Source organism: Sardina pilchardus, chromosome 22 (genome assembly GCF_963854185.1).
Source record: "Sardina pilchardus chromosome 22, fSarPil1.1, whole genome shotgun sequence".
Lineage (NCBI taxonomy): Eukaryota > Metazoa > Chordata > Actinopteri > Clupeiformes > Clupeidae > Sardina > Sardina pilchardus.
The window spans coordinates 18,275,172-18,293,075 of NC_085015.1; the positions used below are offsets into that span (position 1 = coordinate 18,275,172).

At 45.7% G+C, this 17,904-nt stretch overlaps 1 protein-coding gene across 1 annotated transcript in view; it reads left to right on the top strand.

The window, feature by feature from the left end:
- The first annotated feature begins 323 nt into the window (after positions 1-323).
- The window catches only part of dnah9 (dynein, axonemal, heavy chain 9), a 110,433-nt gene continuing 92,852 nt past the window's right edge, over positions 324-17,904 (top strand). Inside the window, exons 1-21 of the mRNA XM_062527016.1 lie at positions 324-680; positions 1,509-1,705; positions 1,861-2,019; positions 2,342-2,472; positions 2,597-2,808; positions 3,122-3,355; positions 3,794-3,961; positions 4,155-4,271; positions 4,567-4,717; positions 5,335-5,449; positions 5,782-5,850; positions 7,734-7,860; positions 9,247-9,502; positions 10,972-11,213; positions 11,587-11,722; positions 11,824-12,020; positions 13,272-13,696; positions 14,496-14,718; positions 15,580-15,746; positions 16,294-17,164; positions 17,583-17,713. Coding sequence (XP_062383000.1) covers positions 324-680; positions 1,509-1,705; positions 1,861-2,019; positions 2,342-2,472; positions 2,597-2,808; positions 3,122-3,355; positions 3,794-3,961; positions 4,155-4,271; positions 4,567-4,717; positions 5,335-5,449; positions 5,782-5,850; positions 7,734-7,860; positions 9,247-9,502; positions 10,972-11,213; positions 11,587-11,722; positions 11,824-12,020; positions 13,272-13,696; positions 14,496-14,718; positions 15,580-15,746; positions 16,294-17,164; positions 17,583-17,713 — 4,685 coding nt within the window. The remainder of the gene's footprint in view (positions 681-1,508; positions 1,706-1,860; positions 2,020-2,341; positions 2,473-2,596; positions 2,809-3,121; positions 3,356-3,793; positions 3,962-4,154; positions 4,272-4,566; positions 4,718-5,334; positions 5,450-5,781; positions 5,851-7,733; positions 7,861-9,246; positions 9,503-10,971; positions 11,214-11,586; positions 11,723-11,823; positions 12,021-13,271; positions 13,697-14,495; positions 14,719-15,579; positions 15,747-16,293; positions 17,165-17,582; positions 17,714-17,904) is intronic.

Consider the following 17,904-nt stretch of genomic DNA (forward strand, 5'->3'; position numbering starts at 1 on the left):
AGTGGACCAAAGTCTAACTCACAGATTCATCACGGTGTTTCTTGAAAAGTCTTACAATTTTTGCATAAGGCCATATAAGTAATTACGCAAAAATGACTAGATTAAACATATATTGCATTGACTTTAACATGTGGTTGACCTATAGGCCTACATTTGTATGGGATGGTACAAATGGGTTCAGATACAAAGAGTCCTGCAACTGTGTCCCCAGAGCAACCACAGACTCATTAATGCAAACAGTGTTACTATGGTACCAAGGGAGCAATCAGTAAACTCTCACTCCCACGCCGGACACTGGATAGTGGAGAGACTCTATTACAATCATGGAGGACGACGACGTGCCGGAGGCTGATAAAAGATACGATTTCATAGAGGACTACGTGTTAAAAACTCTGAAGCTGAAAGGCGATCGATGGCAAAAATGCATTTCAGTGGAGGAGCAAAAACAAGTAATACAGGACTTATTGGACAAATCGGAAACCATTACACTTGTCGTTTCCTTGAACGCAGCTGGGCAATTGGCTCCAAGTTTAAGCTTCCCAGCAACTACTAAAAACAAAGCGGTTTACTTTGTGAAACGGACGAAAAGTGCTCTGACTGTTGACACAATGAAGAGCAATTTATTCTACGGAGACTTGTCTTACGTTCCACTTGAACAATTCTCTGCGCTGGTCGAAGAAGTAAGTTGACAATCTCATGCACCCAAATATTAGGCCACCCGTGGTCTGTAGAAGTCTTTGAACGGCAAGCAAGAGACTCAGAATAAATCAATGCACAACTAGGCCTACCCGAAATGCAAACAGAATTTGCACAAAATTAAAAACTTGACACTAAATTAAAAATCTTGGGACCGATCACATGAAGTGAAGGTTAAGGAACGTGCGCAGTCTGCGCACTTCAGTTGACTGATGCCATGGTTACTCCCGTATGACTCGCTCGCTCGCTCGCTCGCTCGCTCGCGGGCGGGCGGGCTGTTGGTGAACCATATTTGACAGTCAGCTTAGCGGCCTCTGCTCCGAAATCTCTGAAACCCCATATCCACATTCAACTCATTCTGTTATTCAACAAAAGCATCATTACAATTTTGTGTACATTTGGATGAATGTAAATGTTTTCATTGTGTAATCGCTGATACATAGCCTACAAGTGAATCATAAAGCAAAGTGTATGGTTTCCAATTACTTTCCCGTCATCTTGTTTACATTTCATTCTTGTTTGTTGACATCAGACCCAGAAAACCCAAATCCCTTAAAACCCCAACCAAACAATCAAGATGCAGACAATGCACAGTCAGGGATATTGCAGATACAAATAACCATTTCCATATTTTCACTGGAATTAGAGCGTTGTCCGTTCAGAGGCTTTTTTTTTTGTTGTTGCTTCGGCATGCATTAAAGTTACTGTTGTTGCGCTTGGCGCAGAATTAATTTGGGATTTGGTCAAACTAAAAGAAATCACCCTTCTAAAGAATGGTGGCCCATCTACAGTCATCTCTGTGATCCTTTCAGGTTGTTGTCCCTGTGCTGTCCAACAGCAGAAACCACAACCAGTGGCCTCATGTGGTGTCTCAGGATATAATGCGACACATCCACTCCCTGAAGAACAATGTGTTTGTGGTGGCCGGACAGGTGAAAGGGAAAACTCTCCTTCCCTTACCACTGGGGTCTGAGAGAGTGGAGCAGGCAGTTTTAGAACGGGACAAGAGGTGAGGATATAACAAAGTTCATTTACTTGTGTTTGCTGTAACTGTGACTGCTAGTACATGCAGTTAGTCTTATTTGAAATCTGTTAATGAGCAGTATAGGCTTTCTCCGTTCTCCGTGTGTAGAAACAGTGTTGACTTGACTCTCTCTTTGGCAGGGGGAGCACAGTGCATAAGGGCATCATCCATTCCATAGAGACAGTAGTGATCGAATGGAGTCACCAGATTCGGGAGGTGCTCAAGAGAGACTCCTCTGAGCCCCTAAAGGAGGGCAAAAGCCCTACTCCCTATGAGGAGATCCAGTTCTGGAGGAACAGGTATGGCAGCACTCTGCTCTCTGTATTACCAAAGACTTTATGCTAAAGATGTTCTGACACAAATTCAGACAGCTCGGATCGACATCAGGCAGCTCCTCTCATCCAGTCAATATGCTTCACTTCAGTGTCAGGGAATAGAGTGCTGTATTTCAATTGCCCGTTGAAGCATTTTCCCTCAGAACTTTTTAAAAGATATTTTCTTCTTTCATATTGATTTGTTTGACACCTTTTATAGGCATAGTTGTAGGTCACTGTAGGTCATTTTTAATCATTATATGGTATGGATGATAAGTCCTTTACGGTGTGGTGTTTCTTTGTTTAGATACGCTGACCTGGAATGCATTCAAAGCCAGTTCAAGTCTTCTAAAGTGGCTAAAATGGTGGAGCTTCTGGACACAATGGAGAGCAGCTATTACCCTGCATTTAAAAACATGTTTCAAGATGTTTCTACAGGTGAATATTTCACATGTATTTTTTTACCCGCATATATAATATTCTTAAAGCTTTGGGTAGTTCAAATGAAAAACAGCAACACAACTAGTGAATAATGTTGCCATGACACCCCCTGGCATTTCAGCCCTGGAAGAGGCTAGAGACATCAACATCCACCTGAAGCCTCTTGAGCGACTTTTCGAGGACATTGGGAATGTGGAGTTCGGTGAGGTCAAATGTCAGATCGCTCCACTGATGCACATGGTGTGCCTCGTCTGGGCAAACTCTCAGTACTACAACACACCGGCCAGAGTCATTGTTCTGCTGCAAGAGACGTGTAACCTTCTCATCCAGCAGGTATGACAATGACGATTTCATTTAGTGTCTTGACATTTTCACTGTGTGCTATGGCTTTGGCAGAAAATATAAACAGGTAATTTTACACAAATGATATTCTATATTTGAAAAGAACACATGATTACCTGATTCAGATCCTGTCAAAACGGCATTACAGTGCAAATTGGATTCGAACACTGTGTACTTTTTTTCCAGAATTAAACCATAATTCTAGTTTTCTAATGTGTTGTTACTGCTGCTGGGAGCCGTGTCTGTATCAGTGTGTAAAGATATCGTAAAGCCTCTGTAGATAAGAGTGCTGATCTTCTCGCAGGCCCAGAGCTACTTGAACCCCGAGGACATTCTGAAAGGAGACGTGGCGGAGAGCCTCCTACGTGCCCAGACCACCCTGGATATTCTGCTCCACTATAAGCAGACGTTCGAGGACTGCAGGGGCAGCCTGAGCCAGTACCAGAGAGGTGGGAAGGAGGTTAAGCCATGGGACTTCCACCCCATCATGGTGTTCGCTGGGATGGATCGCTTCATCGACAGACTGAGGACCATCGAGGCAAGGCAGTGAAAGCACTATCCTGGGGGAAATTACGACCAGTTACATTTCCCATCATATATTCTGAATTAGAGTTCTGCTCTGTGAGCTTCAGATGGATTTCACGCTGCACTTTATGACTACTTTTGTTGTAAGACTTCATAAGAGTAGATTAAAATGGACTTGATACAAATACAAATCAATTTGTGATACATTCTTTGATTTCAACATCACTTCCACAATTTCTGCAGTGACCTCAAAAGTATTGAAGATAATTATTTTGAGGGCTTCAGCTTACCGCTCATTCAACATCATTATTGAGTTTTTGAATTTTAATGACTGTAGTTATGTAGATCAAATAGAATCACGCTATGCTTTAGATGCCAGTTTTTTCCTTACAATCATCAGGCCCTTTACTGGGTGTTTCTCCTGTGATGTTTTTTTTTTAATTGATCACAGAAATTGTTGCTGACGGCTGTTGATATGATGAAGTTGGAGAAGATCGAGTTTGGAGGCATCCGCGGCAAAGCCCTCAGCCAGCAGGTCCAGTGGTTGCATGAGGAGTTTATGGAGAGGTTCAAAGTTCTGGTGGAAAAGCCGTACGACAGCCTTGACGTCAACAACCAGGTAATTATTCAGTGGAGCATTAAAATCTCAAGATCCGAAGATGAAGATGTCAACACTACAAAAAAAAGAGAAAAAACTCTCCTCACTGTTTATAAATAGAGCATGAGGTGTCTGGCGTTGTTTTGTGAGACCAAGTCACAGTAAGGTGTTGCATGACGAATTCACTTTTCACATTTCTCTTTCTCCCTTTTAGGAGTTTGAAACTGATGTAACCGAATTCCAGCGCAAGGTTGAAGACACAGATCGCCGTCTAGGTGCCATCTTCTCCCAAGCATTTGATGATGCCTCTGGCTTAGAGCATGCCTTTAAGGTCATTACCTAAATCATGTAGAGTACATGCTACATACCAGACTGTCGACTTCCCTTATAAGTATGAGGATACTTCGAAGCCATGTGCCATATAGACAGATAATACCAAAGTGATATTGATTTCCCTTCCTAACTTCCCTCCCTTCCACAGTGTAACTCTTGTAGGGGTGAGTGATCTGTGAGGATCTATGAGGATAGTTCCAAGCCATGGGCCATAGACATAGTGTTTTAGAGTACTGCTTGCTGTGAGTTGGTGTAAGGTTCTGCATAGTTTATGGTCTCCTTCACACCTCCAGGTGCTGGATATGTTTGGCAGCCTGTTGGAAAGGCCTCTGATTGCTGCTGATGCCCACGAAAAGTACCCGCTCCTCATTCGCATGTACGACCGCGAGCTCGACTGCTGCAAACTGCTCTTCAGAAAACAGACCCAGATGGTGGAGAAAATGGGTGAGATTCGGCACTCAGCACTGTTCCTCGATGCACGTTCATTTATTATACGTATCAGAGAGGGGGATCGGAGGGGTGGGGGATTTCAAAGAAAAAGGGAAAATCTCAAGATTACCTGAGTAGAATTTTTTTACAAGTCTTAAGAGGTCATGCTCAGGTGAATGACCTGGCTGCCATGTTTCTGCTTCACCCATTTTGAAAATGTGCGAGAAGAAAATGAGCTAATTAGCAATTCCAGATGGTTGGAATTCAAAATGCCCCAAAGGGCTTCTGATCGCTATATCTGGATTATGCCCCTCTGCATCTCTGATCCCAGCATTGTTCCCTGAGCATTATGTGTTTATTGATGTGCTGTGTCATTGTTCTCTGCACGCTGTGTGTGTGTGTGTGTGTGTGTGTGTGTGTGTGTGTGTGTGTGCGTGTGTGCGTGCGTGTGTTTGTGTCTGTGTGTCTGTGTGTGTGTGTGTGTGTGTGTGTGTGTGTGTGTGTGTGTGTGTGTGTGCGTGTGTGCGTGTGTGCGTGTGTGCGTGTGTGCGTGTGTGCGTGTGTGCGTGTGTGTGTCTGTGTGTCTGTGTGTCTGTGTGTCTGTGTGTGTGTGTGTGTGTGTGTGTTCCCAGGTTACTGTCCGGTCAGCAAGAACATGCCAGTGGTGTCCGGAGGACTGCAGTGGGCACGGCAGCTGCAGGAGCGTATCCAAGTCCCGTTTAATAACTTCAGATACATCACGCACCCGTATGGCAATCATCAGAATACTTTTAGAGCATTTCTAGTATTGCTCCTCTAAATCAGTTTGGAGCATATTGAAATGATTCTCCACAGTGTAATTGCTCCATGGTTATTCATTTTTTGTGGTCTGAATGAGTTCTGAATGCCAAGCTAATTAGTTTCTTCCATGTCTAATCTGAGTTTTAAATCAGGCTCTCTACTTTTGTTAGTAGCCATATTTGATATTACAGAGACTAAAGCAGGTGGCCTATTGAGGTTTCACCATTCACCATTTTTTGACAGTGGTGGGCAAAATTGTTATTCACCTGAACTACACACACATTTTTTTTTCCAAACAGATGTATGGAGTCAGCCGAAGGACACAGAATGATCCAGAAGCACGATGAACTCCTGCAGCTGCTGAAAAGGTTAGTCGGCCTGGAGATCCCTGTCGAGATGCTCTATCTATCTGTGATTTACCGGCCAATATATCTGCCCCCTCTGTCCTGGCCCTTCATCTCGGCTACACTCGTCTCCCTGAGTGTGAAAACAGAGCCATTCATCATCTTTCCCCCCCTAGATAATCCCGCTATCAGCAAGCATCACAACACCACGCGATGTTATCGCATATTTAGCGATAACGCCGCTCATATGCGTTCAGTTGCCATGCCAGTGTGGCTAGTATCACACCTGGAATTCGTGCTGGCATGTGTTTGGGGATGAAGAGGGGTTCTGGAACAGGCGGCGGAGAAGTGGTAAACCGAAAGGGGATTAAGTGGTGCGTTCACGTTTCAGGAGAGGGGAGAGAGAGAGAGAGAGAGAGAGAGAGAGAGAGAGTCAAGTGCCCTGCTTTTGATTTATTTGCTCGTTTAAAATATTGGTGTCAGTAGATGATTACCCCAGGGCCTCGTGTTCCGTGTGCGCTAGCTAGCGCCAGTGGTGCTGGCTCATTTGCGCGCCGGGAATTATGCCGTTAGAAAGCACACATGCATCGCACAACACAGATGGAATATGGAGGATTTTTTTTGTCTGTTTACTGTTCAGCTATTCCTTTAAAAGAATAAATCGCGGCTGTGTTCGTGTGTGTGTGTGCGTGTGTGCATGTGTGTGAATGCGGAGGTCTTTGTTAGACTGTATATGTGTGTCCACACACTTGTGTCTCTGTTGTGTTGTTGTGTTTATATGTTAGTCTCTAGCTCTGTGTGTGTGTGTGTGTGTGTGTCTGTGTGTGTCTGTGTGTGTGTGTGTGTATGTGTGTGTGTGTCTCTGCTGATTAAAAATAAATGACTTAACCTCGAGATGTAGGTCTGCGTTCTCTCCGCTGTTCCTCTGTAGTCTGGAGGAGAAGTCTCTTGTTAGGAGCAGGTAATCACTGGTATTGCACACAGCAATGAGGTTAGTCCAATTAGAACCATCTCCAGTAGTTGCCTTCCTGACATGGGGGTGTGTGATTTATGAGTACAGTGGAACTGTTTGATTGCCTGAACACAGACTCTGGAGTCTCCGAATGGCAATTAACCCTAAACCCAGATGGAGGGGAAAAGGAAAAAAACAAAACACGAGAAAAAAAATGTAATATTGAGCAGAGCACTCAAAATTCAATTTGCCTCAAAAAAACCCTTCGTTTTTTTTATGGCAAATAATCCAATATAAATCTATATGCATCTTTTTGTTGGAGGGTGATTCAACACCAGGAAACAGTGAAACAGCAACAGTGCTAAAAGAGAGCAAACATTCGTAATAGGCTGGTTTTGTATAGTGAAATAAATCATTCTGCAAAAGCCTGTATTTAACATCACAAAATCACGCATATTTCCTGCATGTCTTGCAATCCATAAAGACCTTATTTATTGTCTGGTGAAATATCTGTACATGAATTAATTTCACCCTCAGGCTGTCAAGACTTTATAACAAGTCTTGTTATCAAAATAGTCTTTGCAGTTTCCTTCCCAACTTGTTTTCCTTTTTAACATTCAGACAGGTCGGCAGGTTCAATATGTATCAGACTGCCGTGGCTACTACATTGTAAAAAGCATAGTGAGGACTACTACTATGCCATTTTAAACTAATCACAGGTTAATTGTGACTGGCTAGTAACACAGGCTATTTGTGTGGAATGTTAACATTGCCATTAAATGGTTTTGTTTTGTGACTATTTGTAAGACCACCTGATGTGACCACAAACCACTGGTGTGACCGATGCATAAACAGCGCACCATTAAAGACTGTCCTCAGAACAGTAAACAGACAGAGCTATGTCATGTGGTCCGATCTCTGTCATGTGGTTCGATGTGTTTGTCTCTCTCCTCAGGTACTGCACGCAGCTGTATGACCAGTGGACAGAGTCCGTGGGGGAGAATTCTCAGTACAACCTCAACCAGCCGCTCATCTGCCGAGACCAGGCCACCAGGCTCATCAGCGTTAACTTCAACCCTCAGGTAACACAGGCAACAGATGGGCTAAGCTATAAACACAGCGATAAAATACTCTTGAGATAAAAAAAAACAAAAAACTCCAAAAACAAATAAATGAACGCACAGACAAATGCCAAAGGAGACATGACTGTGCTCATGTAATATGTGCTGCTTTTCACTAAAGGACATTTCCACCAATCTTTTTGGAAAAACAGCTTTCTTAGAGTTTCTTTTTTTTGTAATGGAAATATAAATCCTGAAACATTGATAAGGATTGACCTACGCACATTGCTGAACATCATGATCATCTAATTCGGCCCATCTGGTCTTTCTTGTTCACTACATCCTATATAATCTATAAGTCATATATATCACACTTGACACACATACAGCACAGTCTGTCTCTCCCATTTTCTGCATGCACATTTCATGTGTGAATCATATATGATTCATTGTAGATTTTTTTGCACGTGTGCATATGCACATTGGTATGCCACAGAAATAAGGGGAATACTTACCTTAGCCCTGTTGCGTATTTAGTCTACTGTTTAAATAATTTAGGGTAAACTTGAGTTGAACCCTTTGTCGTAAGGCAAAAGCATGCCATTATAACCTACAATGTGAGTGCATTTTGCAACCTACGTTTATTGCTCATGATATTTATTTAGTGCGTAGGCTAATTGCGTTTTGTGTAGGCGTCTCATGTTATCGCTTATGGTAATTGTCATGAAACCTCTCACAATGTTAGATGCCAGGACAAATTATGTCACATTTTAATATGCTGTCACTGAATGAAAACATGTGCTGTCATAACAATTATTGAGGTGGATGAAATGAGACTTACATGCTGTTGAAAAAACCTACCCTAAAAACTGTACTGCATTTGAGACATACAGTATTAAAGTGTATTTAGGGGATTTATGGTAAAGACACAAAGTTGAAGTGAAATGTTTTTCAATCTGGACAAAGTACAACAATTGAGCTAAAACAGCTGAGCCGAAGTGATTAGAAGTCTCTATTGTCCACTACTGTGGAAATTCATCTTTGGCCCCACAACATATAGCACTTCAAACATTTCACATATCGATTGTATACTGTACAGACAGACAGACAGACAGACAGATACTTTATTGATCCCAACTAAATGTAGGCATCCACTAGGTTATGGATATTACAATACAATTACTGTACAGCACAACTGTGTATGCTACTTTGTGCTGCTCTTGAAACGATATCAGTTCTCTTCACTGATCTCTAAACAGCAATGGCAGTGACCCCAGTGGGCAACTCTGCCTGACTAATACACATCCCTTACGGCCGTGCCGTGGTATTGATCAAGTGCAGTGTTGGGGAGGCCGAGGCTCCATTAGAGCGTGACCCTCATTAGTGTCCACTGTCTGTGGCCGGCAGCTGGTGTCCGTCCTGCGAGAGGTGAAGTACCTGGAGGCCCGGCAGGCCGAGGTGATCCCGGACATGGCCGCCGACGTCTACTCCGGCAAGGAGCTCTTCTGGCAGTACGTGGCCAACATGGAGCTGACGGCCGGCTGGTACAACAAGGTGACGCGCTCGGTGCTGGAGGTGGAGTTCCCGCTGATCCGGAGTCAGCTGCGGGAGATCGATGTGCAGCTGAGGGAGGCAGAGGAGTCCATGAACTGGAACAGCAAGGGTAGGGGGACGGAGTGTATGTGTCTGTGTGTCTCGTTTGTGTGTGTGTGTGTGTGTGTGTGTGTGTGTGTGTCTGTCTGTGTTTGTCTGTTTGTCTGTTTGTGTTTGTCTGTCTGTGTCTGTCTGTGTTTGTCTGTCTGTGTGTGTGTGTGTGTGTGTGTGTGTGTCTACGTCTGTGTCTTCATCTGTGTCTGTGTCTGTGTCTGTGTGTTGTTGTGTGATTATATGTGTGATTCTTCTTGTTTAAATATACTTCATCCTACAGTAGCTGATACGTTAGCTTCCCACTTTTAGCAGTCATATTTTAGCCTGGGCCTCCATCCAACTTTTTAATACAAATTCTGACCAATAGAATAGTAAATCCAGTGTGGAAATGCTTTCAAATTAGCATAAAATCTTCGAGGACGAATAAGAAATCAATTCGCTAGAGGGTGTTGGATAATCTCCCAATCAGATTGCATTTGTTGAGATTTTTATCGTGTTTCCTCGTTTAATTTGCCCTTAAATCCTCATCTTGAACCCGCAGCTGTTCACAACTCTTCCTATGATTTAGAGATTGTCCATTTGCCATTCCGAAACAGAATGGATGGAGGCACGCATAGACTCACATTTATTTTGGCCACATTTTCATAAATGCTCTTAAAAGATGCAAATGAGTTGGACGGAACCCCAGCCAGTGTCTCAGAATTACATGCAGTCATTTGGATGCCATTGTCCCTACTAGTCTTCCGTCTACTCACTAGGCAAGCCAGACCATCTACATTAGTTTCATGACGCACAGCGGCAGATGTTCAATCATTGATGCTATCCACTGTAACCGTTTGCTGTCTCTTGGCTGGGCTAGGCTCATCATTCCCACAAGAACAGCTCTGACAGTCTCCATATTGAGCAAGGCCATTACCCTCTGAAAAAACATACATAAAACATTATAGTCTCCTGACATTTGAAATTCTCAACGCTTTCCTCCATTCAGTGGAAATCTCCGGAATTGCATCATGCGCCTTTTGGCAGCTGGGGAATAAAAAGTGTTGTGGCAGTCACAAATGGTTGCAAAGTCTTGAAATTGTTGCAAAGACATATACTGAACCCCCTCTGCAGTAACTCTGCACTGCACAACTTCCATTTGATTTTAATTTTAATTTTTTCTTACAAATTCATTTTTTAGTTAAAAACAAAACAAAACTGACTTTACATTTGACACAAACTACCAGTGCACACAATGACCAAATGATAAAATATGACCTTTTGATTAGCTAATAGCAGACCATTACCATTAATTAAGATATGCCAACTATTAGCTTTGAAGATCAGGCTGCGTAACAAACAACCCTCATCATGTTGAGAGCCCTTCTTGAATTTCCCCTTGGGGATCAATAAAGTATCTATCTATCTATCTATCTATCTATCTATCTATCTATTTATCTATCTTCACCTCACCTCCTCCTGGTCTGCCCTGTAACCCCGACACAGGCATCTGGGAGTACATCCAGAGGGTCCGCGATGCCGTGCGTGAGCTGGAGAACAGCTTGCAGAGGACCAAAGACCACGTGGAGCAGATCCAGGGCGTGATGAAGACCTGGGGGACGCCCATCTTTGAGAGGAGAGAGGGCAAGAAGGACAGCCTCCTGAACCTGGAGGACCGCGCCGAGCGGCTGGAGAAATGCTACGCACACATACGAGACTCGGGGGTCAAAATCCACGCCCTGGTCCAGGTAGCTCCAGGAGGAATTCACCATGAGGGCATGGTTTCACTGTGGCTAGAAAAGGATATATGTAGTCTTTACTGTTTACTGGTTACTGTGGATAGTGTAGTATAGTATAGTATAGTATAGTATACAGTAGATTAGTATAGTATAGTACGGTATAGTATACTTACTAACAATAAAGAAATGGTTAACAATACACATGGTAAGAGCGTCAATTATATAAAAGCAACCAACTGGAAATAAGAATAAGAATATTAACTGTAACTATATTACTAACACAGAGATTATACTCTACATATGGCAAGTAGGGATACACTTGGTGCATCAAGAATATGCAAGCTTGTGTTGTCTGTGTCCTAATGTTGTTATGTTCTCTCAGAAAAATCTGGAGCTATTTAAGGCCGACCCTGTCTCGCCAGAATGGAGGGCCTATGTGGACTACATCGATGAAATGGTGATCGACGGATTTTTCAACAGTATCGAAAGCTCCCTCAAGTTCCTCCTGGACAACACTGGCACGTTCCTTCGTGACTCAGGCCTAACACAGCGCAGACTTGTAAATTGTCTTAAATCATTCCTGTCTCTGACCGCCGCTGTCTTCTCCTATCACCACCAGACCAAAGAGCTGGACTGGCTCCGCTGTTCGAGGCCCAGTTGGACCTCCAGCCGCCCGACATGGTCTTCCGTCCCTCCCTGGAGTTTGGCGCGGTGGACGGTTTCTACGACCTGGTGGAGGGCCTCATCAACGACGTGTACCGCATCGCCTCCCTCGTGCCTCGCCTGGCCGAGCACGGCGTCTTCCCGCATTACCAGGTGTGTGCGCGCACGTCGTTGCCGCGGATGTTCTGCCAGAGTGCAATCAGGACGGTCCGGGCCCAGATTGTGTTTTTTGTTTTGGAACACGGTCGTATTTAAAGTCTGACCGCTCGGGCACGCAGGAATTTCGCACACCTGACGTCAACGCCTTTGTCGACGCTCCAAAAAAGCTCGCTCGGCGATCTCGAAGTGCTGACGTCCGAGGTCTGTGACACTCAATATCCCTCGCCGTGGCGTGAACAAACCCATACATGGGACTGGGGATGGCGTGCTCTCGCGAAGTTGCAGCGTTGATTGTTTTCTCTCGGATTTTGACTCCTGATTTAGTGTTTTCTCTCTTTGAGGTCACTGCATAACTGCAAGATGTGATCAATTTCCCCAGCATGCTTTAGCAACACTTGGAGTGTGACTCACTCTGTGGTATTGAGTGTAACCTTTTACACCTGCTTTTCATTTGTAGTTCAGTTCAGACTGAAATCTCCCAAGTTTGACCCAATTTCCCTAATAAGACCTGAGACCTTTTTCCTTGTAAATGTCATTGTGTACCTGACTCTTGTGTGATAGATCTCTGATCACCCAGATGTAGTGTGATATTTGCTGCACAGCTTGAACACAGTCTACACTCCCAACCAGTTACCCTGAATCATCTCAAGCAACCATATACAGCCATTGCCATCTTTAAATTGTTTTTCTGGTGCTGTATACAGTATACCGGTATACAGTATGTTTATATTTGAAGGACAGATAAACCTGTTGTTCACACTATTTGTCCTGGCTGTCCAACTAGTTACCCATCTCCAATTATATAGCCAAAAGACTCCAGTTAGAATGTAATCCATCTTTTATCAGTGATGGGGATTGCAGGATAAGGTCCCTAGTTATACTACATGAGATTCTTTATGACTCTATAGCGCTGATTTAAAGACCATAACATATGTTGCCATTGATTTTCTATTTGCATGTTCTGTCAAACATATACTGTAGCATAACATGCCACGGACTCATAGCAATGTCTTGTTCTCTCTCTCTCTCTCTCTCTCTTTCTCTCTCTCTCCCACTCTCCCCTCTCTCTTTCTTTCTCTCTCTCTCTCTTTCTTTCTTTCTCCCTCTCTCTTTCTCTCTCTCTCGCTCTTTTTCTCTCTATCTCTCTCGCACTTTCTCTCTACATATTTCTCTCTCTCTCTCTCGCTCTTTCTCTCTCTCTACCTATATCTCTCTCTCTCTCTATCTCTTTCTCTCCCCCTGCAGGCGGATATGGAGGACATGGCCGACCTGGCGGACATGCGTCAGCTCCTCACTGAGCGCGTGCAGGCGGTGGCCGGCCGCTGCTGCGAGCTGCGCGACGCCCACGAGCGCTTCGCCTACCTCTACGTGGACGACCGCCGGGAGTTCCTGCGCCAGTTCCTGCTCTACGGCCACGCGCTCACCGGCGAGGAGATCGAGGCGCACGCCGAGGACGGCGTGCCCGAGTCGCCGCCCGCGCTGGCCGGCTTCCGCGAGCAGGTGGACGCGTACGAGCGCGTCCACGGCGAGGTGCTGCAGCTGGAGGCCGTGCATGTGGTCCACGGCTGGATGCGGCTGGACGCGCGGGCCTTCAAGAGCGCCCTGCTCAACACGGTCAAGAAGTGGAGCCTCATGTTCAAACAGCACCTCATTGACCACGTCACAAACAGGTAGCGTTATGGGCTACTTGCGCGAAAGGCTCTAACGAGCCAATTTCACAGTGTGAAACGACAAGTTTCAGTTACACCCGGATCGTTATGATTTACGAGTTCGTAAGCCATGCGTAACGTAAAGTTAAGTTTGATTTTTCGAGTTACAGGGCCCAGGTGTCTGGCCTAGTTGATGTTAATGATGCCTTAATTTGCAGGGTAAAACATCTTCCTGTTTCTGTCTTTCCTAATAGACTGAGCTGTTCCGGAGGAAGTTAGTTTACACAGTGGCGACATCTTGTGAAATAGGCTAATACGCTCATTTCTTTTCCGGCGGAGCCAGGTGTGTTTGAACCTGCCGCTAGTGCTAGGTGCAACACCCAACCGGGTCCGTGTAGACACTAATTACATTAGCAAGAGCGACAGGTTCAAACACACCTGGCTCCGCCGGAAAAGAAATGAGCATATTAGAGCCTTTCATGCAAATAGCCCATTACATGTCGTCAGTGTGTATACAAACCATTTGCCTGTGATGGGGGGTAACAGAATGATTTTCAGTATGCTTGAAAATGTTGAAGCATTTTCTTATGCTGCCAGTATTTCTTTTTATCACCAGTATTGTGGTCTATTTACAAATGAGTTGTGAATGATGGATATGTTTAGATGGAATGCTGAGACTAGTTTCAAATGATCATACAAATACAGTAAGACTGTTTGCACAATATCGCACACATACTGTAAGGGAGTCTGGCATTTATTGCCACGACTCGTAATATTTACTCTGACTTGTGACCAATCCCTTTCTGTCTCTTGCTGTTAGTCTGTCTGACCTGGAGGACTTCATTCAAGTCACAAAGGCTGGGCTGGGCACGAGCGTGGCAGAGGGCGACTACGGTGGCCTGGTGGAGGTCATGGGTCACCTGCTGGCGGTGAAGGAGAGGCAGAGCAGCACGGACGAGATGTTCGAGCCACTGCAGCACACCATCGACCTGCTCAAGACCTACGAACAGGAGCTGCCAGAGGTGGTCTACAAGCAGCTTGAGGTACGTTAACACATCTCGTCTGTTCTCCTTCAGTATGTGAAACACTGTACATTTACAACAACAGCTGTCTTATACACTAATCCAGCGCGAACTTTATGGGCGCTGCCATCTTGAATATCGCCATTACTGCGTGCCTGCGAGTGTGACGAGTGACTCTTGCCTGTGCTTTTCAATGAAAGCATCCTGTCAGAGAATGTCTAATAAGAGATCCCGCTCATGAAAGAAAATGTCAGGTGAAAGGGAACATTGGATCAATGATGTCAGACTGTGCCAAAACTTACCAATGAAGGTAATTTTTTAACAACATAAGGTATTAAGACGTGTATTAATGACAGCTAACCTCTGCAACAGCCGCCTATGGAACCAACGGGCTAATTTCTTAGCAGCCAGTCACGCAGTAATGGCGGTTTTGTGTTACTTCCGTGTTTCGCTGGATTAGTGTATATTGTGGAAATTCACAGTAGTGGGTAGACGGACATTCCGGGTTCAGAAAGTAAAGTATTTGATCCAGCCGCTTAGTAAACCAGCTCATCCTATTTAACTGCCAGGTAGATCAGATGATTAGTGATATCACCTGTCTTAAGTGCACAGGTAGAAAGAATATACGTCAGGACTTGTACTTTCTGGAACCCGGGATGTCCGCCTCTGGTAGTGGGGTGTATTTTTGAAAACCTACGGCTTTGATACCACACACACACAGCCAAGATCAAAAACTCTTGTTGAACTCGATTTTAATATTTACGTACTTCAGCTCCTAAAAAGGGGCTGTTTTTATCTCTACATCTCCCTGTGTTTCTCCTGCTCGAGTAAAATATATCAGCTGTGCTATTACATCATCGCTTTATCGGCCTCTCTGTCCAGGAGCTGCCGGAGAAGTGGACCAACCTGAAGAAGGAGGCCGTAGTGGTCAAGCAGCACGTGGCTCCCTTGCAGGCCACCGAGGTGGCGTGTCTGCGTCGCAAGTGCACCTCGTTTGATGTGGAGCAGCACGCCTTCAGAGAGGACTTCCGCAAGAATGGACCTTTCAGGTACGGACTCAGAATACTGCGTATACAGTCTATACCTATAATATATGATACCATCCACGTAATATTTTTTAAAATGTACAAGATGGGATTGAAAGATAAATCCTGTGTGAAGCAGTTATAGTAGCCCAGATGAACCCAGACAAACTTATTTGGGAAATTAGAATTTCCCAGAGATACTATTGACACTGTTTCTGAATCACCAAGAAACGTATTCGGCATGGGGCGGGCTTTATATGATGACAGATATAGAAGTGTATTCAACACAACCAATGACTGCGCTGATAGCGACAGGGTTAAACAGATATTGACACGTATTTTCTTTGGAATTGAGTAAACAGCTGCATTTAAAACCTCGTTCACAAGAAAGATGTGTTTACTGCCACTTCTGAAATGAATTTAGTAAGAGTTCAATGCGCCAATCAATGGTAAGTCAATGAAGCCTTTCCAGACCCGCTCTCTCAATCTCAATCGAGTTCTCAGAAGTGGTGTGGTGTTAACCAGGCTACATTAGCAGTACATTATATACTGACTTCATCTCCCCGCGCAGATTTGACTCGGAGAATCCGTATCAGATGTTGAACACGGCCCACACGCAGATCCTGGAGAAGGAGACCACCATGGCTACTCTGGTGGCGTCCGCCGGCCTCTTCGAGGTCAACATCTCGGACTACAAGCAGCTGCGGCAGTGCCGCCGCGAGGTGGTCCTGCTCAAGGAGCTGTGGGACCTGGCGTCGGTGGTCCAGTCCAGCCTGGACGCCTGGCGGACCACGCGCTGGCGCGACATCGACGTGGACGCCATGGACCTGGAGTGCAAGCGGCTGAGCAAGGAGCTGCGGGCGCTGGACAAGGAGGCGCGCGCCTGGGACGCCTTCCTGGGCCTGGACGCCACGCTGAAGAACACGCTGACCTCGCTGCGGGCGGTGGCCGAGCTCCAGAACCCGGCCATCCGCCCGCGCCACTGGCACCAGCTGACGGCGGCCACCGGCGCCCGCTTCGCCATGGGCGAGGGCACCACGCTGGCCGACCTGCTGCGGCTGGAGCTGCACCGCGTGGAGGACGAGGTGCGCGGCATCGTGGACCGCGCCGTCAAGGAGATGGCCATGGAGAAGGTGCTGAGCGAGCTGGACGCCACCTGGACGGGCCTGGCGCTGGCCTACGAGGCGCACGGCCGCACGGGCGTGCCGCTGGTGCGCTCGGACGAGGAGCTGATCGAGACGCTGGAGGACAACCAGGTGCAGCTGCAGAACATGCTCTCGTCCAAGCACATCGCCCACTTCCTGGAGGAGGTGTCGTCCTGGCAGCGCCGGCTCTCCACCGCCGACGCGGTCATCTCCATCTGGTTCGAGGTGCAGAGGGCCTGGTCACACCTGGAGAGCATCTTCATCGGCTCCGAGGACATCCGCTCGCAGCTGCCCGAGGTTAGACTTCGAAAAGAACAAAAAAAAATCCCCTCTTTCGCGTCCAACTATTCGCGATGTGATTTAGAAACAATCATCTGACAATGAGCTGACAATGAGCTGTCAGGAGAATTCTAAATAAAAACCAGGATTTTGTGGCGCAGGATAGTATCTCCAAATTGCTCTCGGTGTCATGTCTTATATTAGAATAAATTAGCCTCTTCTTTAAGTAACAATCACGGCCCATATGCTTTTAATCACGAGTGAAATTATCCAGTGATGCCTCCAGCACGTAGCAGTATACATATCGCATTAGTGCGGTACATAGCGGTAAAGGGCCGTTAAACACAGATGTTTGCTAATTGCTATCAGCGCGAGCTCTTTCGACGGAGGAAACCGGCGCCCGCGTGGTCACTGGCCTCTGATTCTCTCTCTGCAGGACTCCGATCGCTTCGAGGGCATCGACGCCGATTTCAAACAACTGGCGTACGAGACTCACAAAACTCCGAATATCATCGAAGCCACCAACAAGCCGGGACTCTACAACAAGCTGGAGGACATTCAGAGCAGGTGAGTTGCTTTGGTTTTTTTTGGGGGTGGGTGGTGGGGGGGGGTTTATCATGGCGTCCTGATTTCCATTGCACTCTGGGTAAACATTGGGATGTAGGCTGCCTGAATAAGTGGCTCTAATCTTGCAGTTTCGCTCCCCAGAGCTGACTTTCACGGGGAAATGCATATTTCCTGTTTTTCCCGTTGTTGTA